This window comes from Anopheles arabiensis, chromosome 3 (assembly GCF_016920715.1).
Source record: "Anopheles arabiensis isolate DONGOLA chromosome 3, AaraD3, whole genome shotgun sequence".
NCBI lineage: Eukaryota > Metazoa > Arthropoda > Insecta > Diptera > Culicidae > Anopheles > Anopheles arabiensis.
The window spans coordinates 92,844,361-92,870,726 of NC_053518.1; the positions used below are offsets into that span (position 1 = coordinate 92,844,361).

Here is a 26,366-nt window from a genome sequence, read left to right on the forward strand (position 1 = left end):
CTTTCCATTGAGACGGTTGCTAGGGACGATTTGGTTTGTTTTATTTGGCGCGTGTGTGTGTGTATGTCCCCGCTCCTGTCTCGCTAGGGGCAACAGCAAAACATGCCGATGTATTAGATCCCTCCTCCCACTCCCACCAAGGGAAATGTTGTTTTGGTGTTGCTTATGCGCTCACTGTTGCGTGTGTTGTTTGGCTGTGCGTTCGAATGGCGCGCATTATGCGAACGGTTGAATTATTTACTGTACAGACATATTGGTGACCGATTTTCAACATGCATTTGCTGATAATACGGCTTTTGTACAGAAAAAAGGTAAAAATTTCATTGATTAAATATAATTTGTTTAAAATATTCACGAAAACCCTTTCCCACAGCAAGCAAAAGCGAGTAGCGCCATCTGTTGCATTATTGGCTGTACCAAGCGTATGGAGCGCAGTTTACACACGCTCACCAACTGACCGTTATTTTCAAAATTGTTGGTTGTTTTACGATATTTTGTTTAATTTTCGGACATTTTCTCAAAAAAGCACCAAAAACGCATCTAGTTTTATTTACTTTTTTTTTCAATGGAAAACTGCTAACCTGCTCATTTGTTTTGTTCTTTATTTATATTACTATATATGTTCATGTTGATGCTGTTTTTTTGTTGTTTTGCTTCAATTATTAGTTTTCACCAGTTACTTTTGTTTCCTTTTTTGTATGTTTTTTTTTTTTATTTTGCTTTCCTCTCCTCCGTCTATGGCTGTTATGCGCTCGTCCCCTGTTTTTTTGTTTTGTTATTTCGACCACTTTAGTGTTGGGGGTTGTTGTGTTGCACCGACTTTGCGGTTTCTACTTATGTTTGTTTCGTTACGTTTTTTTTTTCTTGTTGTAAGAGATAGGATTGATGATTCCGTTGTGTCATGGATTTGTTTCTCTGCCAGTTTACTAGCAGTATTGTGTAACCTGCACCTGTATTAGTTAGTTTATAGTATCGGACGCGTTCCTCCTCTCTCTGCGCTCGCATGTCAGTTTGCTTCCTTTTGCTTCTTTCGGTTTGAAGTGTTTTAGGGTTTGCTGTAAGAAGTTTTGACCTGTTACCTTCATTTTGCTTGTCTGATCTGTTGCTGTGCTTTGAGCTGTGAGTGTGGAGGATGGGTTATCGTTTTTCTTTTTTGATTTACCCTTCTTTTCTTGCCTTTCTACTGCTGCGCGTTTGCTGTTTGTTCGGTTTGTTTAAAACTATCATCTAAAAGTTGCGTTACGTTTTTGCGTTTGGTTGTCTGTTATCGTTTAATTTTGCCATCTTTGTTTTGTTTGCTTGTGTACGAATTTTACACAGCAGTTCTGGGAAATGTGTTACTCTCCCTCTAGCTTCCCCTTCCCCTACAACTTCCCCAACCAAACAGAACGATAAAAACGAAACGAACGCTATGGCCCAAAAACACGTTCTCTCCTTCGCTTCCTCTTGTTACTTTTATCGTCCTTTGATTATTTTCGACTGCTTCTTGTGTGAATTTTCTTGCTTTCTTTTTGTTTTTGTTGGTTCCTCTCATGTTGCGTTCCTACCTTTTTCTTATTCGCCTTACACGCTACTACTTGTTTTGCTTTTCAACGTCGTTTGGTTTTGTTAATCGCTACTTATCTAAAGTGAACTGGCTCTGCTTTTATATGTTTCATAACTCTTTTTTTGCATTGTTTTCTTTTTCCTCGCGTCACCACCATCACGATTACTGTAATCCGATTGTTTGCTTCATTGCTACTTTTCTTTCCCTGGATGTACAGCGCTTCTTCGCTTCTTGTGTTTTTTTTTTGCATTTTTTTCGTTTTTCGATTGATTATAGAGAGAAAACGCGAGCGCGCGAGAAAAGCGGATTCGAGAAAGCGAAATATTTGGTTTGAAAAAACAAATGATAAATATCGAAGGACAATAGTGTTGGGATTTGTTTTCGTTTACTTCTATGTGGTTATGTTCTTTTTTTGTTCATTCTTCATATGTTTCCTTCATTTGCCTTTTTCCTGTCTTCCTCTTGTCTTTTAATTTGCGTTCGGGATTAGATTAAATTTGCGCTAGAGTATGATGTAGTTGTAATGTGTTTTTATGTGAGTGTTTTGTTTGAGTTTTATGTTTTTGATGTCGTTGAGGTTAAGCCTATTTATTCCTTGCTTTTCCGCCTCCATCTTTCTACCGTTTCATAGTTTCTCTACTACTTCGTGTTGGGCCCCTGGTTGAGAATCATTTCATCTTTGTGTTTTATCATTATACTCGTGTGTTTTTTGCATTTTTCGTTTCGTTTGTTTGGCTTTCTGTTGTTTTACCTCCAACTAAACGACGTTCTAGAGCGGGAACGTTTCTAAGCAAAAATAGACACACACACAGGGCAGTGAGTTAAATATTTGTACGTAAAAATAATACATGGCACATACGCTTTTTCTTGCACAACAAAACACAAGAAACAACGAAACTGGAGGCTTTGGCATACATGAAACAGGGCTTAACGTAGTCTAACGGTACGAACAAGTAGCCAAACAAGCACGTCGTGTGGTACACACGTACATAAAGCATTAAAAAACCGGAAAATTATCTAACATTTCAAATAATAGTAAAGAAATACATAAAAATACTTTCAAATTCGTACTTTCGATTCAATTCTTCCCTACCAAAAAAGAAGCTTTAATGGTATAACGATTTTGTGTCTTTTGTGTGTCTCTTTGTGTATGTGTGCTTGTGAGAAATGCTGTGTGGAGAATATATGCGCGCGTTCAAGACTAGAGTGAATGTGTGAGAGAGAGAGAGGCGAGAGAATGGTATGTAGAATTATGTGGAGACTATGCAACGTTCTTAAAAGGTAGTACTATCCTTAGTAAACTGATCGGATTATGGACTGGACCGACAGAAGACGGGCGTATCTGGGGGCGCTCCCCCATTTCCCGTGAGTCAGAGGGACCCCTCTCTTCCGTAGTGTACCCGGGTCAGAAATCTACAAGACTGTTTGGTTCTACTACGTATATATGTGTGTGTGTGAGTTTATATGACCCTTCCTTCCCCGAATGACCCTATCATGCCCTCGTGTTTAATTGTCGGTAATGGTTGGTATGGCTGTTTTTTTTTGTATATAATGGCGCCCCACTATGATTAGGAGAGTTCATAAATAGTTGCTGCTGGTTGGCTGGTTTTGGTTTCGCATGGTAATAATTAATGGATTAAAGATTAAAGGGAGTTTGTTTGCTTTTTTTCGTTTTTTGTTTCGCTAAATGCATGCAGTAGTTATGTATGTAGAGCTTCCTTCCTCCGTTGGCTTACTTTTGATTTGTTCCTTCTTCCTTCGTTCCTGCACGTGAGTCCGTCTTCTCAGATTCGGTTTTCTAAAGCAAATATCTACTACTGTCTCAATATTTGTGCTGCCGATTCGATTGCTTCATCACTCACTCCCAGTTGTGTGTGAGTTTGTTTCGCCCTCACCAAACCACCTGGGGGAACGTGTGGTACGCGTGGCTCTAACCGTTTATGCTGTGTCCCATATTATGTATCGCTAATATCAGCCTACAACGATATATATCCACTAGGGTTTCTGGTAATAATATACTTATCAATCATAATAATCATGATGTAAAATAAGTCTTCTCAAGTTTACTTGTTTTCTTGTGTCTGTTTTCTGTGTGAGTGTTTCTTTCCTTGCTGAGTTTTCTTGTCTGATTTCTGTTTTCCTTTTACACTCCTTTTTGTTATTCCTTTTTAGGGTTCGCATTTCGTTTTCTCTTCAACACCTTTCCCCACGTTTGGTTGGATTGCGCGCTGTGTGTGTGTGGGTGTGTATTGTGGTTTGCTTTCACGCTCCCGTCCCTTCTCTTTCTCGCTCTTCGTGCAGGCAAAATTGTCCGAAACTTGTTCCAAAAATTGAACTTCAATATATCAATTCTTCTTCTTTTTCTCGTTTTTCGCATTTGTTTCCTCCTGTTTCCTTTTGTTACACATCAACAAGCGCGCTTGTGTGCCCCCCGTTTGGGGCTTCTCATCTTTTCATCTGCTCCTTAGCGTTTTCTTCCTCTTTTTCTTGCTTTTTACCCTCGTCGCAAGCCACCGCGTTTATTAGCTACGTTTTGTTTAAGGCAGTAAATTAATTCATATAATACTATTATATATGTAATGCATGGTATTATCGCTTGTGTTCTGCTGTTGCTAAATGCGTCTTCTTCGTATTTGTGTGTGTGTATGTGTTCCGTTGTTTACAGCGTTCGGTTTAGAAATGCGCATACAAATTTCCAATGGCGTGGGGATGTGTGTGTGTGTTTGTCGCATCGGTTCAAAATATTAACTCGTTTGCGACATGCAAAAGTTCATCGGCAAACCAACAACGAACTGTTGGTGTGAGGAGAGGTCGCGAGAAGGACGAAAAATAAAACGGGATCAGATTGTGGGCGAGCTTGTTTCTGTCCGTGCGCTTGTGGAAGGGCGATTCTGTGGTGGAAAGGTGGGAACGACACCTGGAAAAACGACACATCCGACGCGTCCATCGTCGTCGTCGCCGTCGCTACAAAACCACGGTTGCGCGCGCAACTAATGCTGCGTTGCGCGGCGCCTTTGTTATTCACCGGATTTCCCTTTTTTTCTTTTGTTAGCTTTGTATGTTTGTGTTTTTGTTTTGTTTCATTACATTATCACAGTTGATATAATATTTCCTCCCCTATATTATACTTTGCGGTCGATCTGTTTTGTTTTGTGTCATATGTTTTTGATTTGTTTGTTTTGCTGCTGCTTCTGCTTCTGTGTTTTGGGACCCTTCGTTTTGTTTTGCTTATTCTTTCTCTTTTTATCTCATGCACGTTTCTGTTTACGTCACGTCCTCTATACCCCATTTTTATGTATATATGCACTTCGAATTGCTTCCTGTTACCTGCGAAGAAAGTGCGAATTTTCGTTCCCCATTCTTGCATTTTTTTTGCCCCTTCTTCTACTCGTTTGTAATCGTGGCTTGATATCGCTCGGTGTCAGTTTTGGTTTTGTTTCATTTGGCTGATCTATAACAAACCGGGAAGGAGACGCCTCGATCACGCTATCCTCTAAGCAGCGCACATCATCCCTACGCACTACTGATTATTGAGTTGGTGTATATATATATTTATATATATATTATTTTAATGTGTATATATATAGATATATGTGTGAGTGTGTTTGTTTGTTGTTTTTTGCTGTACAAATGCTTTCTTGCTTTGTCTTTTAAGTTGCATCTCTGTAAACACCTAACATGTTCACCCAAATGGCAAACTGGGAAACTAAACCAGAACGGACGAACACCGACGAAACTGAGGACAACACGACAACAAACGAACCCGAACCCAAGCTCGGACACCAACCAGTAGTGCCCAGTGGCCACGCAAAAGGATAGCTGTACAAGGAGCGAAAGGAATTGAACACTCTCTACTCTTTCTCCCCCATATTCCTTCGGTCAATTTGTAACAACTCCCAATAGAAAAAAACAAAAGACATCATTCAGGAACAACGTGTTGAGTGCGCTTCTGTGCTTTAACGCTTTGCTTTGTTCGCGCTCGACCAAACCCCAACCAAACAGTAACAATTTCCCCTTTCCGCTCCATTCCTCCTTTCCCTCCGTGGTATACAATGTGCAATGAATTCGATCCCCTTGTGCCGGGGGAAGGCAAAAAATGCATCAGTTTTTGTTTGGCTGCGCGAATGGCTTTTCCAATCCAGTATGGCACACCGTCGTAGCTTTGGTTTCGGTAACTTTACACAAAATGACTATGGCACGCGCACGTGTGTGAGAGACATTTTTTGCAAATATATACACCTGTCCGAGGGAATACATATCTGTCTTACGGCTATGAGGATGTATTTGTGTGTGTTTTGCACTCCAACCGAAAAAGGAAATTGATATGTAGAATTGAAAACGTGGAATTACTCTTCACCGATCAATCGTAACAGACTCGATCGGCTTGAACTGACCCTCTCTCTCTCCCTACTTTTCCCTTTCAACTCTATTCTAAGATAAAACGCTAATGTTATGTATGAGAAGATGGTGTGACGCTAACGTAAGAGCAAAGTTCAACGTAATGCTAAACATGTTGAATGAGTTATTATCCTTGTTAATGGCTGATGCACATGCCTTTTACAGTAAGCAACCACCAGCAGCACCGGCCACTCTGTCCCTGCGATTGCATACAAACGTGCAACCATCATCTGCAACGATTTCACCTAATTATTTGGAAGCTAGCTGATGATAATGATGATGCGCACGGTCGCTTACCTCAAAAGAGGGAGACCCCCATCGTACCGCAAAGGACATATTTCGAGCTTCCTATCTCTCTCTCCCTCTCTCTCGGTACTGACTTTAAATGCACTACTCGGCAATCCCTCTCCTTCAATGCTTCATTGCTTTTAGCAGTAGTGTAACGCGGTTACTTTCACTACGCGTTCACCCACAGGCTTCTTCTACTGCTGCTACTACTACCACTACTCTCCTCCTATGAAGTTATGTTATACGTCTGCCTGTCGGACGATGGCATGCATACAGCCCGACAGCCCCCCCGCAGTTGGCGAATGAGTGGGAAAGATGAGAAAAAAGCGTTATTCCTAAGAAGAGTTATGCCCCTCCTATAAGAGAGCTACGAGAGACTAAAATGCTCGTTAAATTACTGAAGAGAAAGCCATAGCTAGGCGTTAATACGTACTTGAGAGTGTGTTTGTGTGTTTTGAGTGAGTGTGGGGTCATCGTTTCTATGATAGGATGATTGAACACACACGTGGGCGTGTGTGTCCTTTGTGAACGCCATTCAACCGTCTGGCGCCTAAACCTATGCAGGCGTAAATGCCGCGAACAAAGAGAGATAGCCTCAATAGAATGGGCGCAAAACCGCTCCCCGTTGCTGCCCTTAAGCAATCCCATACCCCATCCCTCCGGCCCTCCTCTCTTATCGTATGAGATTCCGGTTGTACTTTCGATCGGTCGATTTCGAGCGACTCCGCGAACGGGGTTTCGTGCGCGGCACCCACCGTCCCTCGTTGCTACCGTTGCCACAGTCGCAGTCGCTATCGTCCGAGCTGTGCTCAACACTGTTCTGTCCGTGGAGCTGCTGCTGTTGCTGCTGCTGCTGCTGGTGGTGCTGCTGCTGCATCTGTTGCTGGTGCTGGAGCTGCTGCTGGTGCTGCATCTGCATGTGGTGGCCGGCATAGCCGCCCCGACCGCCCTGGTTGTGTCTCCGGGCCGTCATCATGGGGCTCTCGCTCGAGGACGATGCGAGATACTTGCCGCCGTTGAACGGGACCGATTCCGGGCACGGTGCCGGTGGACTCGCCGGCTCAAAGCCCATATCGTCCGAGAACTCCTGGTTCACGTTGCGGTAAAACTCTTCCGTCGGTTCGCCCGCCTGGCTGAAGAACTCGATGTTGCCCCCGATCAACATGGGATCGGTCATGGCGCTACCGCCCCCCGCACTCGCACCCCCACTCGACGGCGGCCCCGTTCGGTAGCACTGCTCGTACAGCACCGAACCGCTCTCGTAATCGTTTTCCGTCCCGTTCACGTTGTTGTACATGTCCGGATGATGGTGCTGCTGCTGCTGTTGCTGGTGCGGATGCGGTCGGATCCAGTTCTGGGGGAAGCTCGGAATCGGTGGCGGAAGCGTGTCCCATCGCGGCTGTCCCTGGCTGCCCTGACCACCCCCGTTGCCGTTCTTGCGCATCATCTGCGGCGACAGTGCGGCCGGATTGGTGCGAATCGTCATGTTGTTCGGTGGCCGGTACGTGCCATACGGATGGTCCGGCGGCGGCGGCAACACGTCCGATATGTTGATCGGTTCCCGCATCGGCGCATTGTACTCGTTGCTCGACGTGGGACTGTTGCCGTTCGAGCACTTCAGGCACGATTCTTCGGACAGTGTCGGGCCCATGCCACCGCCGTTCGGACCGCCCAGCCCGCCGAGTGTCATCATGCCGCCACGCTGCAGCGTCACGGTGGCGTACGGTTCGGGCGGAATGCTTCCACCGCCCATCATCATCTTGCCCATCGTTTGCGATTGCATCGTGTTGTTGGTCAGCTCGGCATACTCGGACGTGCTCGGGGGGTCCAGTGAGTGGGAGGGCGCCTTCACGAGCGTATTGCCGTGCAGCCAGAGCGTGTGCTGCTTGTCCGGGATGATCGTCGTTACCGAAGGGCCCGGGTAGGAGGCTTTCACGCTCTGCTTCTTGCGCACCGTCCAGAAGATGGCAAAGACGGCGGCACTGATCAGCCCGACGCACAACACGACGATAGCCGTACCGGACATCCACGAGGCGGTCCAGTAGCTCGGTGTTGGGTCAGATCTGGCCAAAAGAAAGGTTGTATTTTCTACATAAAACCTCTTCTACATACAAGATTACGTTAAAAACCCCTCTTACCTCACTATGTTTTGTGGATCCATGTGCAACGGTGTTGGCGAGCTGTAAGGACCTGTAAAAACGTACGAGAAAAAAAAACATTTTATAAACAAATAAGATCTTCTCCTCTTTTAGCCAACACAACCAACCTATTCCTCCAGCCGTTAGACTGGCAACGCGTGCAATATACATGGCGCCGGGCGTGAGACTGTTGATGACGACCGACTGCGTGGAAGAATTGAGCGACATCTGTCCCAACACTTTATTGGTTGCGTTCGACTTGATTTGAATCTGTAAAACAACCGTTTTGTGTTATCGTACACACATCGAGAGCCGGATCGAGCATCCTTACCTTGTAGCCCGTCAGCTCCCCGTTGAGCAGATGCACCGGCGGTGGTGACCAGCGCACAAACGCGGCCGTCGTGTTGATCACACCGACCCGCACATCAACCGGCGGCGCCGTCGGCGGCCCATCGAGCGTGCGACCCCGCCTAATGTTCGACACCGAGCCGTCCAAACCCTCCGGAATGCTGGCGAAGATTTCATACTCACTGTACGGCCGCAGCCCGGTCAGCGTCAGCTCCTTCAGGTTGCTCGTCGTCAGCACGCTGCTGAACGTCGAGTTGTACAGATAGTAGTCGACCGGTTTCGTCGCGACCCGGTAGTACATGCGCAGCTGCATGCGCGACGTACTGTCCGTCACGTCCCACGTGATGCCGATCGAGGTGGCCGACACGGTGAACACGTTGTTCAGCACGATAAACTGCTGGTTGGCCCACCGGTTCTGCTCGTACTCGAGGCTGCCCGAATCGCGCCCCGGCGCCTCCCCGTCCGCCATCACCTTGATGTGGATCTTCTTCACGATGCTGCCCGCCTCGTTGATGGCCGCACAGGCGTACCAGCCCTCGTCGCCCTTGAGGATCTGCCGGAACGAAAGGCTGCCGTTCTCTTCGAACACAATGTCGCTGCTGCTGTGAGGATGGGCCGTCGACGCGATCGAAGTGCCGGTGGAACCGTCCGGCGACATCGTTCCTTCCGAGTGCTGATTGTCCTCCGGTCCGCCGGTGTCTCTTCGGCTGCGCAGAAGCAACCGGTTCCTGTCGCTCGCGTCCGCACGATACGCAGATACGCGCGCGGGATACTGTCGCAGCAGTTGCCTCTCCGACACGGGTTCAATCTTGATCGACCAGTTGCCACGCCGCGTCCCACCATCGCCGCTCCCATTCGCTACGAACGATGCCACTTCCGGTGCGAATGCAAACCCTTCCGGGAAGCCCCATCCAACCGCACGCTTTTTCCGTCCCCCGTCGCCTTGCTCCGTTTCATCGCGCTGCGCCTGATGCAGCTCATTATTGTCCACGTGCTTGCGGTCGATCCGATCCCAGAATATCCGCACCGCGGGCCGTCCCTTCGCCCGACACGGCAGCACCAGCGGTTCGCCCTCCCGCACCGTCATATCGACCGGCGCTTCCATAAACGTGGGCGCTTCGTATACGTACAAATACACCGATATCGTCACGTTGCCACCTTCGTTGTGGCCCTCGCAGAAGTATTTGCCCTCGTCCTCCTGCCGCGCGTCCTCAATGCGTAGCGTATTGTCCAACAGCTTCCGGGAGCGCCCCTCCGGCAGCCGGCCACTCTCCTTGCGCCACGTAACGATCGGCTTCGGATCGCCCGTTAGCCCACAGGGCAGATCAAACCCTTCCCCCTCGAGCACCTCCGTATCGTGCGGACTCTTGACGATGGTGGGCGGCGCCAGCACCTTCAGATACGCCGGCGGACTCGTCTTCGTACCGGCCATGCTCTGCGCCGAGCATTCGTATTTGCCCGTGTCGTTCGGTTGTATTTCCGAGATGAGCAAACTGCCCGAATCGACCAGCGAGTGGTGCTTGCCGTTGATGTCCAGTATTTTGCCATCCTTGATCCACAGCACGGACGGTTCGGGGATGCCGCGCGGTGGCGTGCAGTTCAGCACCACAGGGCCACCGACCAGCGCGACCGTATCCTTTGGCAGCAGCCGAAAATCGTCCCGCATCACTGCAATACCAAAAACAATCCGTTAGCGTCGAGGGCGTTTAGTACATGTGGTGCACGTGATGCTTACCTGCAATCTGAAGCGTTGCATTCTCGCTGATGGCCACACCGGCCGAGTTCCGTGCCTCGCAGTGATAGACGCCCGCATCTTGTTCACGCTTGTTTTGCGTCACTCTGTGGAAGCATGAGAAGCGAATAAGTAAGCCGTAGGGACCAGTGCTACAAAATGTCATGAGCATCATGAGATTTTCACCATCGAAAACAATGAACATATCCGTGGTAGCTTGATGCTCATTACTGATACTCAATAAAAGTGCGTCATGACATGCCGAACGCGACATACGAATTCTTGAGTCCAACGCGATACTCTGACTGACAAGCTTAGCTTAATGCCGGCGCTAGTATAATCATGACTTTTTCTGGCTGTGAACAGTGCTGCCAAATGCCACTGTTTCAGTCACCAACACTCATGACTGAAACGAAGCTCAAATCAGCTCACGTACACAACTGAGATGATCAGAGGTGGGATTCAAACAGTTGGAGGCCCAATCACATGCTTGGTGACATTTTGATAAACACCCAACTCTTGATCACTCACTTGGTCACGACATTTTCTCCTAATGATAATCACGACATTCTTGGAATATACTTGGCGTGTGGGCTCAAGCTACAAAATAATCATGCTTTCTCCCTTTGTCTGTTTTAATTATCTGTCGGGTAAAACAGAGCGAGATAACATGCTCATTATGTTTCTTGGAACCACTCGCAAGCACCGTATATCTCCCATTGATCATCGCGATGATCACCGACTGAAAATGTCGCGACCAAGTGACTGACCAAGAGTTGATTGCACATAATGTCACCAAGCATGTGATGGTCGCACCAACTGTTTGAGGCTCGCCTCTGATCATCACAGTAGAGCTCGTGACGCTGACATGATTTTGTTTCAGCCAGAATTTGTCATGAATATGTCAGGGACATTATGCAAAACTGATCACAGTAGAAAAAAAAGTCATGACATAGTGACTGATCAAACGATGGTCGCACAAATGTCATGAAACATGTATTGGTCACACCAACCGCTCTGAGTATCACCTCTGATTATCACAATTGAGTGCGTCACGCTGATATGGATTTTGTGTCAGTCAGATTTATTTATGACATTGACAGTGACATTTTGCAGCACTGGTAGGGACGCGGCGTTCTGGCGCTTGTGCTCAAAACCCTTACCTCAAGAAGAAGAGTGACCCTTCTGGCAGGATTACACGCCGATCGGACGGTGACAGCGGGACCCCGTTCTGGTACCAGATAAACTCGGGCGGTGGCCTTCCCGTCGCTTTGCAGTTCAGTGTGAGCGGTTCATCCTTCGCCGCGACCGCATCTTTCGGGTGTTCCGTAATTTTGGGCCTCTGTTGTGCTGTTAACGAAGAAAAAGAAGAGAACGAAACAAGAAGAAGGAGGTGTTATTGAACATGTGAACACAAGACCACCGATTTGCGTAACGGGTTGGAATAAATGCAATGACAAGCGTGAGTGAGCTTCTTTTTTCACTTCTTTGTTGCGATCGCACAAGCTGATTTCCCATACACATATAGGCACGAACCACAGAAGGGTAAGGGTACAGAGCACTCTTGCACTTGGTGGCGATGGTGCAAAGGAATGTAGGTTACGGGATGATGCTTCATTTATGCGCCAACGTTCTAAGAATAGAACGACCATAATCAAATATTTGTGCTATAACCTCGCAGGGAGAAAGGGGAGAAGGGTCGTCCTAATGGTATTCAAAAAGAAGCAGCGGCAACAACGACTACTAAGTGGCAATGCTCACCCTTCCCCAGGGGGTCCCTCCCGTTTCTCGCCGCTCCGTTTGCTATACATTTGGGATGGTTTAATGCTCTTCTTGACCACCGAACGGTCGGCCGAGAATCTGTCATGGTTTCGTAGTGGGCCATCTGCTACCAGCCACTTGGGGGCCACCTCACTAGCGACCAATTGCGCCAATAACCGCCACCAACACCACCAGCACCACCGACGACAGGCATATCAAAGGCTTGGCTCACGAACCAATAGAACCAACGGGAAAAACCCGTTGAGGGAACGTGTATGCAAAGCGCGACCTCGAGGAGCGGCTTTATGGATGGAGTGTCAAGTGGATTGCCCTGGCCCGGCATTTTGGGAAGCAACAGCAATGGCGGAGAGAGTGACTAACACGTTCAACAACGCCACAGTGCACAACGGCGGCGGCACCCAACAACAGACGAAAAAACCACCCAACCCCACCTCTAATAGAACGGGGGACAAGGGAAAATGGTCTTCAAACGAACGAACGAACGAACGGTCGGGGATGGAAGAAAAAAGAGAGGCATCCACTCTCGTTATGTGATTATTTTTATTCCACCCGGAAACGAGAAAAAAGGCCCTCCAGAGAATGCTTTTTTTTCGTTGTTGTTCAACCCGTTCCTGGTGGATTTGGTCTTCTTTTTTTGTGTGGGTTCTATGGGGCACAATTTTCATGTGTGTACCCCGGGAGAGGAAAAAAAGAAGCGGAAATGATGACAAAACACCCACCACAACGCGTTATAAATGCTCAGGTGTGTCCCTCTCCCTCGCGCAAGGTTGGGTTGGGAATTTGGGACAGCAGCCGTAACTGAATTAGTAAAAGAAATACAAATATTCAGATAAAACTATAAAACTATCGCGTAATTTGATTATATATTGCATCAATAATGCAGCGAGAGTGTAATAGAAAACTTGTCATCGTCTCTTCGAGCAGGGTTATAGCCACTCCCGATGAATTTCAATTAAATCTTCAAACCCTGATAACCTGTAACCGAAATGATGCATTAAAGTGTCGCTCCTTGCCATGCTCATTATCAGGCTAAACAAACATTCAATACAACACACACACTAGCCTAGAACTAGAAATCGGAAACACGCCAGTCTTGTAGATTAGACCGAAACGTTCCCAAAACTGGGTGAATAAACAAATGGAGCGAAGCGCCAACAAAACGCAGAGGGCCCATGTTCGGAGCGTTTGTGGTTGGGAAACGCATTGAATGCATGTTTCGATTCGGGTTCGGCTAAACAGTTCGACACTGCTACAACGAATCGCCCTTTCCACCGACAACCGCAAAACAACACATAGATTTTGTAAAACGGAACAGTCATTTTGGCTGGGTCATAAATTACGATCGCTCTTCAAAAACTGAAACTGTGGAAATTTGCCCGAATTGCCCGACCAACCGCTTGTGCTGTGCCGCGCTCTTCAACGCTCTCCGGGAACGGGCCCCGTTTGCTAATATAATGTCCTGAAACTTTCCTGACATTCCTGCACATTCTTCTGGCCGGCAAAAGAGGGCATTTGGCCGCTGGCTGGGCAACAAGTGGGGCAAGGGTTGGCGTTAAACAGAACCAAATAGGGATGAAGTGCTCGTACACGTGCACCATCATGCACCAAGTGGCGTTGGTATCGAGTGAGTACTGCCAACATTCCTGCTGTTCCTGGAAGGCTGCTGCAGAATACTTTTAGCCCGTTTCCTCTCTCTCTTCTCCATTAACACCACCCTTCCCCCAAACCAAACCGCCCCGATGATCGTGCAGTGATTTGAATGCGATTGGATCATTATTCTGCGGCGCGGTGTGTGTTCAGCGCGCCTCTTCTGACCTTTTGACCCCGGACCCAACCCGAGGGGAGGAGTTTTCTAGCATCGATTGCGATGTCCCTACGGTTTGTTCAAGCAACATCGACAAGCAACTAGGCCACTAACTACCGAAGGAAGAGTAACTTTCAACCACAGGACTTTTAATCGGTTTTTCTGCTCCCGGTCCTGTGTTTCCCGTGAAGGCGAATCGTACAAGTCTGCTTTAAAGCGAAAGGGTTGCTTTAAAAGAGGGAGAAGCATTATATACATTATGCTTGATACTTTTAAAAAATGTAAAAATTTAAAACACAGTTCCATGTTGATTGCTGAAATGCAATATCGAACCATAAAAAGCAACACTTTACGCCGTTCTACCTTACGCGCATCATCATCGCACACCACACCAAAAAGAGCCATATTTTCTACTCAACCAACACTTTCTCCGTCTTGCTGCTTTACTTTTGCTCCCCTCCCAACCCCCTCGCCTGGTGCATGTTGCACTCGACACTCTTGTGATGCATTTCTAGCGCCCCGCATACGGGTTTTGGGATGGAAGCAACAGCAACAACCTTCGCCCGATCGATCCCTCCGGGCTGGCTGGCTGGCTGATGATGGAAAAGGGCCAAACCCCGGCAACCTTTCCGATCCCCCCCGCACTCATACACTCGTGCGTGCGGCGTTTGCTGCCGACTCGAGCAGGGCGTTGGTTGTGTCTCGATCAAGCGAAGAAGCGTGGACCGAAATTTACGACGCCACTTTTGAAGATGCCACTTGCGCTTGGCTCGAGTGCAGAGGGAGGGAAAAAAGGTTCCTTTAAAGTGGGAAACAAACATGCGAAGCAAAAAGGGGGCGGAGAAGGAGGATGGTGGAGATGGCTTGTCTTCCGTGGGGAACTTGTCTAAACCCCAAAAACCCTGTTCACCCTTTATGGCTGCAGACGAGCGTGCAACCGGTTTATCATATCATCATCATACATATTGCACTTTATATTGCATATTACGATGCACCGTTGGTTTCAGGGGATGGAAAGCATCCTGCTGCGATGGTGTGTGTGTGTGTGTGTGCGCGCGACTGTTGCTTTTTGGGGAAATATTCTTGATGCTGCTCAACCACCACCAGAGAGAGAGGTGGGATAGAATTTCGGGAACGATTTGTTGGCATGAATTTATATGAACTTTCACCTGCGAAAGCCCTCCCAGCCTCCTGCCTTTCTTCGCTTTAGCGATTTGTGCCGTGTCGTTGAGCATCAGTTTTGGTGCTTCTCTTTAAATTATTCCAATTTTGTTCAAATAAATGATTTCTTTAGGGTAGGAAAAAAATAGCAAAAGCTTCATCGTCAAAATAAAACGAAAACTACATAGAACACCTTTAAACACTGTCGTACAAAATTAAACAAGCAAAAAGGAGGAAAAACGAAACAAAAAATGAATTGCAAACAACAAACGAAGCAAAACGCTTCGCAAAAGATAAAACACTAAAAACCCATTAACATTCACAGCGCCAGTTGGCAAATAAAGCACAGAATACACACACACACAGAAAAGGACGAATACAAAAAAGTATACCAGTATGAATCGTTAAGCAGTAGTTAAATAGTGAAATCCCTTCATTATTCCAAGCGAAACCGGGCAAAAAGTACAATATGAATGAACACACACAGAGAAAGAGAAGCAAAGAAAGCACGTACAAACGAAGAAATACAGTAAAGGGAGAAAAAAAACTCCAGTTCCGTGTCCTTTTTAACACCCACACCCAAGAAGAAGAAGGTTTAAAAAACAGGGAATGAACCTCGCAAAGTAACGATCGCTATAAGAAACGTGATTACTAATTTTAGAAGTCGTCCCTTTTCTCTTTCTTTTTCTTTTTCCGTCGAACCCTTCGTCCTTTTGTCCGAGGGGCGCAGGTTAATACACCGCAGCAGCAGGGCAGCACAATTTGGAGACTTTAGAGACACCCAACTCGTTGAAGAAGCACACAAAACCGAAATGAAACAATTTCAATTTGCGAATTAAATACACCAAACAACAAGAAAAAAAGCACGAACAGGAAAAACAAAGATTGCCTAACATGAATGGAGCGGCGCGATGGTGTGGCGTAACAAGAAGGGGGCATAATTTTTGCGCTGAGCTTTGCAAAAGCCCGGAAGGTGGGTTTTTAAGATTGCGCTCCCCTTTCTCTCTGGCTAACACCCATTCCTCTCTGTGACGACTTTTGTTAATTGTGAGGTAAAAAGGTCTTGACTTGGGTGCTGCTTTTTGCCATTATTTCGCATCGGAGCATCGGTATCATTCCGTCATCGTTTTGGCTTTTCCCCACGCTGCAAATGGCAAGTCAAAGGATGAAAAGAGAAGCCTCCTGGCGCGGGAATGGACACATTCCATGACTTCATTTACGTAAAGGATATTTGTAAAAAACTCGTTTTTTGTGGCAGTTTTTCCCGGGCGGCTCATGCACAGAAGGACATTCAGACAAGTCTTTCGTAAGGCGTAAATGCCATGGAAGCTTGAAATGCGTGTTTTCCTTTGTGTTATGAAATAGGAAGTTTTCTAGAGTTCCTTTTCAATATTTAAACAAATCAATAAACGTTAAACGATATCGACTAATTTCGCAATCAACTTCCATCAATTTTTCTACCCTTAAAATTCAACGCTCTTTTTGAGGTGCGCAACACAATAGCTGGAACAGGTTAAGAATGGAGAATTTCCTCAACGGGCTTTCCCATCTCCGTCTCGTCCGAGTGCAAAATTTTCACGATAATAATTCGTTCCTAAAGGCGACTGCCACACACACACACACACGTGTTTTGTCTTCCCAAAACAAAACAGTTATCCCTTTCTCGTGCTGCACGAGCTCACCACCACGGCGGAAGTGCTGGCGGGACAGGGACAGCAAATGGAAAGAGAGAGAGAGGGAGAAAGCGAGAGAGTTTTCGGAAACGGAAAGAGTTGATATTCAAATGCTGTTGTCGACCTCGTCCTCGGTGTGTGTGTTCGGTGTGTCTCTGCAGCCTTTCACTCCTTTCTGTATCCGACGTGCCATCTCGCTCGGTCGTTCACGCTTTTCCTTTTCACACGTTCCTAGGATCGAATTTTCCCATTCAACCTGCTGTGAGCTGAAGGGAGGAGGGGGTTTTGGGGTAAAAAGGTAGCATTCCGTCGGTGAGTCGAGTGTGTTGTTTTGTGTTCTTCCTTTTTTTTCAAGAAGAACGGAAGTGAGGAAGACCAGCAATGGGGCGACGGAGGTGCACAATCGCGTTAGGGCGTTGTTTCAGATTTTCCGCACAGAAAATCATTTTCGGGAGCTTTTCCCGCTCAGCACTGCCGGCGGTTCTTCACTCTCTCTCTCTCTCTCTCCTGTTGTATTGTTATGCCCGGTGTGTCTGTGTGTTTGGTGGAACTTCTGCTTTCCCCATTGCTTCACAGCGGAGTCACACCACTCTCGCTGAATCGATTTTCGTTGTTGCTTGTGCCTGTGCCTGCCAAGTGTGAAAAGCCGTTGCAAATCTCTTCCGCACCGCGCCACTTCCGAGGACACGAAAAGGTGTTGATGCATGTCGGTGACGACGGCGACGACGACGACGAACCGCCGGAACCGGCCGGTTTTTTGTTGGTTCAACACCTTCGGCAAGGGGGGAAAAAGGTGATACCTCCCAACACAGCAAAACAACATCAATCGCGCCTTTGACTTGACGCGCGGTTCGTCTTCGTTTGGTGACATGGGAACGTCAGTGTTGTTGATTTGGTAATGATCGATTGGGTACAAGGGAACGCAAAGTGACGTAAATCTTTGGGCTGTGAGTGAAAGTGATTTTTCTCTGTTATGGCTTGGTCAAATGTTTCCTACCGTAAATTGATATCATTTTCATTCCAATGGAACTCAGGCTTAGCAAACAGTTGTAGAAAAGAGGAAACTTGTCCTTTGACAAAGCTTGTCACACAAAGCCAGTAAGCTTGCCTTGTCGTAGGATAATCGCCTTCCTGTTTAGTGATGTGCTCTTTGGAGCACACCCACGACTCCGATCCAACTCCGACTATTGTTAGTCCGCTTCCGGCCCCGTTGGAGTCATCCGGAGTCGTTCGGAGACGCCCGAAGTCATTCGAAGTCACCAGGAGTCGTTTGGTGCCGGAGTTGTCCGAAGTCTTTCGGAGTCGTTCTAAGTCGTCTGTAGTCGCCCGAAGTCGTTTGGTGTGGTTTGGTGTCGGCGTCGTCCTCGAGTCGTTCGGAGTCTTTCGGAGTTGTCTGGAATCGTCGGGAGTCGTTCGGAGTCACCCAGAGTCGTCCGGAGTCGTTCGGAGTCGTCTGGAGTCGTTCGGAGTCACCCAGAGTAGTTCGGAAGCGTCCGGAGTCGTTCTAAGTTGTCTAGAGTTGTTTGGAGTGGTTTGGAGTCGGAGTCGTCTGGAGTCGTTCTAAGTCGTCTAGAGTCGTCCGGAGTCGTTTGAAGTGGTGTGGAGTCAGAGTCATCTAGAGTCGTCCGGGGTCACCCAGAGTCACCCGGAGTCTTTCGTAGCCACCCGGAGTCTTTCGGAGTCGTTTGGAGTCGTTTGGAGTCGGCATCGTCCGGAGTCGTTCGAAGTCGTTTGGAGTCTATTGGAGTCTGAGTCGTTCGGAGTCGTCCAGCGTCGTCCGAAGTCGTCCGGAGACGCCCGGAGTCGTTCGGAGCTGTCCGGAGTCGTCCAGAGACACCCGGAGTCGTTCGGAGTCGTACGGAGTTGCCCGGAGTCGATTGAAGTCGAAGTCGTACGGAGTTGCCCGGAGTCGTTTGAAGTCGGAGTCGTCCGAAATCGTCCTGAGTAGTTCTAAGTCGTGTGGAGTCGTTTGGAGTCGTTCTGAGTCGTCTGGTGTCGTATGGAGTCGTATGGAGTCGTTTGGAGTCGTTTGGAGTGGAGTCGTCAGATTCCGCTTGACTCCAATCGACTCTAAACGACTCCAAATGACTCCGGATGACTCCAACTCCAAGTCGGGTCGGAGCCGAATCTGGATTTACAATACACTCCATATGGATCGGAGGTTCAATACAGACCATCCATGTAGGAACCCCCTTTAGTGTATCCTATAAACCATTAAGCAATGATGAAGACTGCCTTGGGATGTCCTTTCAACAAAGAAAAGCTCCAAACAGCTTTCCAGCTCGTGACCAAACTAACTGCTAGCGATGATTCACACAATAAATAAAGAGATAAGAAGAATCATGTCCGCCAGAAAGAAGTAAGAGACATAACCTAGATGCTATCGTGTTCCGTATGACATTTTCTCCATTCCGTTGGTCCGTTTATTTTCCCGCTGCGTCACACACAACATCGTCGGCACAATTAATATGCCACACTCGGCGTTTGTTGCCGTCACTCCGTCCATTTATCACACGCCTGTCCGGGAGTCTGGGCCCATCATGAACCGGCCGTTACCGAAAGAAATTAGGTTACGGGGTGCTCTCCATAACGCCATCATCATCGCCTTCGGGACATAAAGGACGCTCAATCGACTGAGAAAAGGATTAGCGCGACACAGCGCAAAGCGCATTATAAGATACACCACACCCCGGGTCACAGTAGCAGTGGGCTTATGTTTCTTCTTCTATTTTTTGTTCATTCCCCGGCTGTGCCATTCCGTGAACTTTGATCTTTCAGCCCATAATCTGCATGCTCTCTAATGCGGCAAAATCATGTCCGCGGTTGCTAATCCGACGACAAGTCGTTGTCGTCGTTGACTCAAAGAGAGCACAAGAGCGGAAGCGCACACGAACGTGGGCAGGGTGGAGGAAATATGCAAAAATGTTATACGAACAAAACTAATACTGATGCTGCTGCTGCCATGTGCTGACCATTTTGGGGTTGCGTAAGGACACGGGCGTGAGTTTCAGAGCGGCAGAAAGTTTAATTGCATTTGCTTCCTTGCGTTGTCGTTCCCTCTTTTCAAACTATTTCCATTGTCTTTGCATTAAGAAGACGATCGAATTCAAAGCAGAAGTACAAGAATAACTAACACACATATTTAACATATTCCAACAATTCCCATTTAATGCGCCTCTGTTTAGCGATTTAATATTCCATTCCAACTGTTTTATCCTTTCGAATTCATCTTCCCGGCTCGTGTGTTTTTCCCCTTTTTCTTAACACATATTTATCACAAATTCCCGTGCCTTTGCTGCATCCATTCGTTACAAATTAATGCAAATTTCTGATCTATTATACTCAGGCCCCAGGTACGCACAGCATGTAAAGGGATGAAGGGTCTACGGCTAAAGCATAAGTTTATCGCAGTTCCAAAACGACCGCTGGCCACAGCCATTGAATTTCTTCATCACCACACATTGCCCTGCCACCGATAAACCGATCAGCCAATGCGTTATACGTGTGTGTGTGTGTGTGTGTGTGTTCAAAGCACATTTCAATTCCGATCAAGATTTTATCAACGAACCTTCTCTCTTCTTCGATTCAGGGCCGAGGCTAATAAATTTCTTTCCCTCTCTTTGCCCTTTTGCGCTTTCCCTCGCTATGTAAATGGAACCGAGGGGGAGGGGGGGGGGAGGAGGTGGTATCATTTTTGCATAAAAATACCCTACCACTAAACAACCTACTCGAAGAAGTTATTCGGACCCAGAACAACGGCAACAACAAGACAGGAAGGAAGGAAGGAAGGAAGAAAGTGAAATTTATTTTCCTCCGCCGTCCTATTCGCATCTGTTTGTTTGTTTGTTTTTCCCCCCTCTCTTCATTTTATTTCGAGAGATTCCGATCGCCGATGATCCTATTCTCTACTAGGCAGAGGAAATGACCCGCCCGCTGGGAAAGGACGAGTGGCGTTTTTTTTTTGGTGTCCTTGGGCCAAAGGCTGCCAACAAGCGCAAATAAGCAAACACAGACCAAATGCCGCTGGTCGTAAAAAACACATTTTTTGAGTTTGGAGTTCTATTTTGGCACGACACACATACGCCCGCGTGTGTCTACTACCCTCCTCGAGAGTCTTGGCGGCATTACTCTGGGCGGCCGTTGGGCTTCTTTTTTTTCGGCATACGACACTTTCCTTCTCTCTGCTCTGAGTTGTTACTTAATTTTCCTACGCCTCATATACGCCGGCGAACAGTCGCGCCGAGTCCATGCAGATTTAAGGGTTGACCTTCGACGCCGAACCTCTTTCTCTGTCTCCCTCTCGCTCTTGCTCTTCCACTCCGGGTTTGTCGGCGATGTAACCCACAGCGGGGAATGTTTGCTTTCGGTAACGATTTCCTCGAAAGGTCGTTTCCACACCCAGCGTTCGAGGGCAGCGTTCGCTGCGCCGCCGGATATTGGAAGTTTGTCGGGCGCGAGATAAGCGAGAATAGAACCAAAAAAAAGAAGGCAGAAGGTCTCAAACCAAGCCCAGAGCTAATGGTAGAGCGGTCTCGAAGCCAGAAGAAGCAGCGATGGGTAATAAAGAAAAGATGCCTTCGCTGCCTTCTATGGCCTTTTTTGATGATTGAAATCGAATCGTTTTTCGAACACATTTGAGTCTGGTTTCCCACATGCGTGTGTGTGCGTGTGTGTGTGTGTGGCAAAATGATGGTAAAAATGTTTCCAAATAGATTGAAGAGGATGCTGTCGGCTAAAATCTACTTGAGCAAATACGTCCAGAACGCCTATGGATGATGAAGTTGTCCAATAGCTATTGGACTCCGTTGGCTGCTATTTTCATTACGGCTGTACGGCTCTTATCATAACCTATTTTTCACCAGATCGATTCAAATATGATGTATCATTTCAAACTATACAGACTGCCCAAAAGGTTTCTCCAGAAAACAATTCACAACCCTCTCTCCAAACAAGATGGCAATAAAACAACACACATTTCAAACAGAAACAGAGAAAGCAATACGACCGGACGATGAAAGCATAACAAGGACGACCGGCCTTTGTTCTTCTTTTCCATCGCTCTCTTTCACTCTCTGCGTGTATCCCTTCGGTGCTCTCCCTCGCAATCAAACACAGAAAGGACACATTTTGCTGCATCAAACCGTCCCTCGCTCTCCTCCTCCTGTCGCTATCAAAAAACCAGCGCGAGCGCAGGAATGAGACAGCACGACAGCAGGCGGCACACGAGCAGGACGAAACCAAACCCCAAGGAAAGGCTGGAAAATCCGTCCGGTTTTGGGAAATTCATTGAAATTTTCAGCAGGATGACACAACACACGACGGCTCGATACAGAGGGCGAGCACAAATACACACACACGTGCAGCACAGCGAAAGAAAAGCGGTCGATTAGACCGGTTTTCCGCACGCACACAGCCATGCTGATGATCCAAAGGCAGAGGATAAAGCGGGTCGGGGGTCGGGGGTTTTCCAGTGTGTGTTTTCTCGGCTTTCCCGTCGCACGACAGATCGCGTGACGCGCTTTGCATCGAAATTGACGGAATTTGCCAGGCTTGCAAAACTATGGCCGCGATCGATTGGGCCCACACGGCGTTCGCATTCCGGCGTGACAGGCATGCGTTTGACCGGATGTTTATCGTTTTATATGCAATTTCCCCCTTTGTGCCACCGCTGCCAACCTGCCAAAGCGTTCGATTTGTTTGCTAAAATAGAAAATGAGACTTGCTGAGCAGAGTCGTGCAAAGGAGGAACTCGGAATGGGAATTCGGGATGGGATGATGATTCGATACGGTCCGTGTAGATTCGCAAATCTGCTTCCTTGCGAGTGTGTTGGTGGAAAAGTTCACCTTCTTCTCTCTCTCCCCCTGACACGAACACGAAAGGACCATTCCGCACTTACCTTCGACTGCTGCCGGATTATATAAACAGCTAATTATGAGCAGTGCCGCTGCAACACGCCAGCAACCAGGACCAGCCGGCGACCGGGTGATGCATCCTGCCGGCATCGCAACCATCGGTACGTCCCGTGCGGGCCCGCCGGGCTTCCGGTCGATATAATTATTGTGCAGTTTTATTTACTGTACACCGTGCGCTGTGCTGCTGTTTCGTCGTCGTCTGCTGTCGGTGCTGCTGCTTTCGATTGCGTGGTGTGCTGGATTAATCCTTCACCCTCGGCGACCTCCAACGACCCCGGGCAATTGCTGTGTACCCGCTGCTCCCTTCCGTGCCGGGCATGTGGGGCGTTGGTTGGTCGGGCTTTTTTGTTGTTTTTGCTGCTGCTGTGTGCTTTCCACCCAAACCGGTTGCAATTTCCCACGTTGATTATTATCCGTGTGCAATTGCTTCGACTTTTTTTATGTACACTTCCGGAACACACACACACAATCACACACACAAACGGTTGTTAGCACGGCGGGAGAAACATTTAAACAACACCTTTTTCCACGCCGGAAAATGATGAATGCACGTAAACCATTCCCGTTTTCTCACTCACACAGACACGCACGCACACACACACACACACACTTGGTGAGAAAAGCCGGACAATCCGCGGTAGGTGGCTGGGAGGGCAGGTATTTGTCGGACAGGATGGATTTTGAAATTTTCACTGCAACAATAATAACACACACACACGCGCGCACACGATGCGGCAAAAACGAAGGAAAATGCAATGGGGAAAAAACCCGCCACCGATCAACAATGATGATTTGAGGTACCGGAAGCCGACAGAAACACTACCCAGCAGTGGGGGGGTCGAGCGGGAAGGGATGGGAGGGTTTAATAATTTATCCTTTTTTGTTGCTGTTGCTTCCTGTAAATCGCACCAAATCAAACTGTTTTCCTTCGCGCCCGGCGCATCAAAGGATGCCAAGGAGCGGGGTTTATATGTCGCTGGAGCGGTGAGGATGAAACAAATCACATTTCCACTGGATTGTTTAAGCACTACAAAGAGAAAGAAAGAGAGAGAAAGAGAGAGGGATTGCACATTAAAAAGGGAAGAACTAAACACAATAAAGTGGAACTTTCATGACAGTCGAAAAAAAACAACTTCTTCCTGATTGATTTTTGGCGCCGGTCCTAACCAACCTGCCTGTTTGCCTATCCTGACCCACCACCGCAGGCCCTGTTCTAAGTAGGCCTGACTTTTGCACGCGTTTCCATTTCCCCATGCACACAAACACATGCAAGCGCGGAAGCGGAACACGTCAATTTAATAAATACTTTGTATTTAGCATACGTTCGGTAAAGTCCTGTTATTATTTTCTTTTTTCTCGCCCCATTGCTGTAAAACTCGGCTCTCCCCCTTCAAGGCAGCTGTAATTCATTCAGGACATTCAGAAATGGGGAAGTAAACTTTCGTTGCTTTTGTTTGCCGAATTTCGAAGCACGCGACTCCGTTTTGTACCCCATCCGTTGATTTAACTATATTGCATCATTTTTTCTACTTTGTTTGTTCCTGTCTCTGACTGTTTTTTTTTTAAATTCTGTTGGCGTTGTCGAATTAGGATGGTATAACTGTATATTTTACCTCGCCACAATGAAAGACAGTCAAAATGTTATTTTTTAGATTCCTCTTCTGATTATTTGACGACAGTTATTAGAACTTTCTTTGAAAGATTGAGAAAGTCTCAAAACTCCAATTTTCACCTTTTCAGTCTTGCACACAGACACACAATGCGGGTTTGCATAGAGGTTGTTTAGATAGTGGCGCTACCCATTGAGCAAGAAAGGAAAATTAGATTTTCCATCAAATTTACCCCATTCCTGGGTAGCTTCAAAAATGGAGAAAAAGCGCGTGTATATCCCACATGCGGTACAACAAGCCAGAAAAGGATACAAACACACACACACACACACACGCATACATACAAACACATCCCAATGTGTGTGCGGCTTCATAATACACACCCACACACACACACACATGCAATATTTGTTTCGGGAAGGGATCATTCTCCCACATCTCTCCCGCACAGTCTCCTTGCGTCCTTTCCTTTCCTTCCTTCCCATCTTTCATCTCGCACACATTCACGCCCTTCGCGGTGCCGTACGTGTGTTTTCGTGTACGCTTGTGTGTGGCTGGTTAAAGTTAAATAAAAACATAAAAGGGAGAAGACATGTTGTGCCCCTTCGACGTCGAATATCATGGACGAATGGGCGAATGAGGTTGAGGGATATGAGGGAGGGTTTTTTTTTTGGTTTGGTTTTGAGAAAACACATACGGCGCGGCGTCACACGACCGCGGGCCAAGCCAATCTCGGAAAATCCGTCGTCCCCAGCATCAGCACGCACGCTTTGAACGCTCGACTGAACGCAAGGAGGCAAGAAAGAAAGACGAAAAAAAACCGATCGTTCGAGCTTCGATGTTTGTCGCCGTGTGTTTCCCGAAAAAGGGCGAAAAACAGACGGGGCGGATGCACCGAAAAACTCATTTATCACGACTCGTTTGCATGCGACATGCATGATTTGCTGAGGAATTAGAGAAGAAGGTTGTCTATTCAGCTGTTTCTTTTTTTTTCTGCTTAGTGCTAGTAATAAAGCACAACTTTAGGTGTTTTGGTGTGGCCACTTTTTTCCGTCCCATCTAGTACACTGTGACAGAAAATTACAGTCGGCTCCATAAAATAATTTTCAGATTTTTCGAACCAGAATCGTGAGGAAAATATGTACAATACCAGCATTATCGGACTGTGGACACCGCATAAAGAACGGATGGCGGTGGGCTACACAACACTTATGCTGCGCTTTTGCGCACAATAGAACCGATTCAACACACAACATTAGCATGATGATGAGTCCGCATCAAACACACATACACACACACATACACACACACACACACATACGGCACAACTTCTACCTGCTATCGGAATAGGAAACCGTACAGCGGAAATGATAATTTCCACCATATCCCACGTGAGTGGTTTTCCACAACACAAAAACGCAAAAGCCAATCCCCGAACACTTTTCCCTACAACACAGCGGCGCAACAACACACGCCCGAAAGCCGTGCGCCTCTGTTCTGCAACCGTTCCTTCAATCGATTTGTGTTATGCTCTTTCCCCCCTCCACCGTCGTGCCCGTACAAAACATTCAACCGTCCCGCGATCTAATTGCGAACCAATTGCTCACCAGAGAGAGAGAGAAAATAATAACACACATTCACAACACAGACACGCTGCCTAGTCACGAAAAACGCACACGCATGGAAGTTTTCCCGACGGTTTTCAACCCGTTTTGCACGATTTTCACGGCGACATTGCAGCTTCCCGTGCGACCGAGTTTTTCTTGTGACTCCTTTGCTTCTCTGGAGCGACTGACAATTGGCCTTCGAAGCAGAGGCTAAAGCGCAGTCTACACACACGCTGACAAAGGTTTATATAGGTTCGGAATAAAATCCTTCAAAAAGGCATGTTTTCATGTTATTTATTATGGTTTAAAGTTCATTTAAGAGTAAGTTGATTCATCAAAACAGAAAAATAGCTTTTAGGAGTGCGA

General features: G+C 47.2%; 1 protein-coding gene across 3 annotated transcripts; it reads right to left on the reverse strand.

Annotated features, from left to right (window-relative positions):
- Window positions 1–738: 738 nt before the first annotated feature.
- Window positions 739–26,173, reverse strand: LOC120900387 (protein sax-3-like). Of its 3 annotated transcripts, none has more exons than XM_040307308.1 (8): window positions 26,029–26,173; window positions 22,768–23,810; window positions 11,614–11,800; window positions 10,454–10,557; window positions 8,702–10,386; window positions 8,499–8,640; window positions 8,371–8,422; window positions 739–8,295 (listed from the first exon to the last, which is right to left on the reverse strand). In XM_040307308.1, exons 2-8 carry the CDS (start codon window positions 22,880–22,882, stop codon window positions 6,906–6,908), a joined length of 3,675 nt encoding a protein of 1,224 aa, XP_040163242.1. In that variant the 5' UTR covers window positions 22,883–23,810; window positions 26,029–26,173; the 3' UTR covers window positions 739–6,905. The 3 variants fall into 3 exon arrangements, with proteins under 3 accessions (XP_040163242.1, XP_040163241.1, XP_040163243.1); XM_040307307.1 differs by having other exon boundaries at window positions 26,001–26,173; XM_040307309.1 differs by lacking the exon at window positions 26,029–26,173 and adding an exon at window positions 25,729–25,875.
- Between the last annotated feature and the right edge of the window lie 193 nt (window positions 26,174–26,366).

Bases quoted from the DNA above. Each gene is read 5' to 3' on its own strand.
- LOC120900387 (XM_040307308.1), bottom strand. From the start codon at position 22,882: ATGGTTGCGATGCCGGCAGGATGCATCACCCGGTCGCCGGCTGGTCCT. The intron at 11,801-22,767 runs GTAAGTGCGGAA...CTTCGTTAACAG, and splicing joins TAATCCGGCAGCAGTCGAAG to CACAACAGAGGCCCAAAATT. The intron at 8,296-8,370 runs GTAAGAGGGGTT...TCTTTTGGCCAG, and splicing joins GATCCACAAAACATAGTGAG to ATCTGACCCAACACCGAGCT.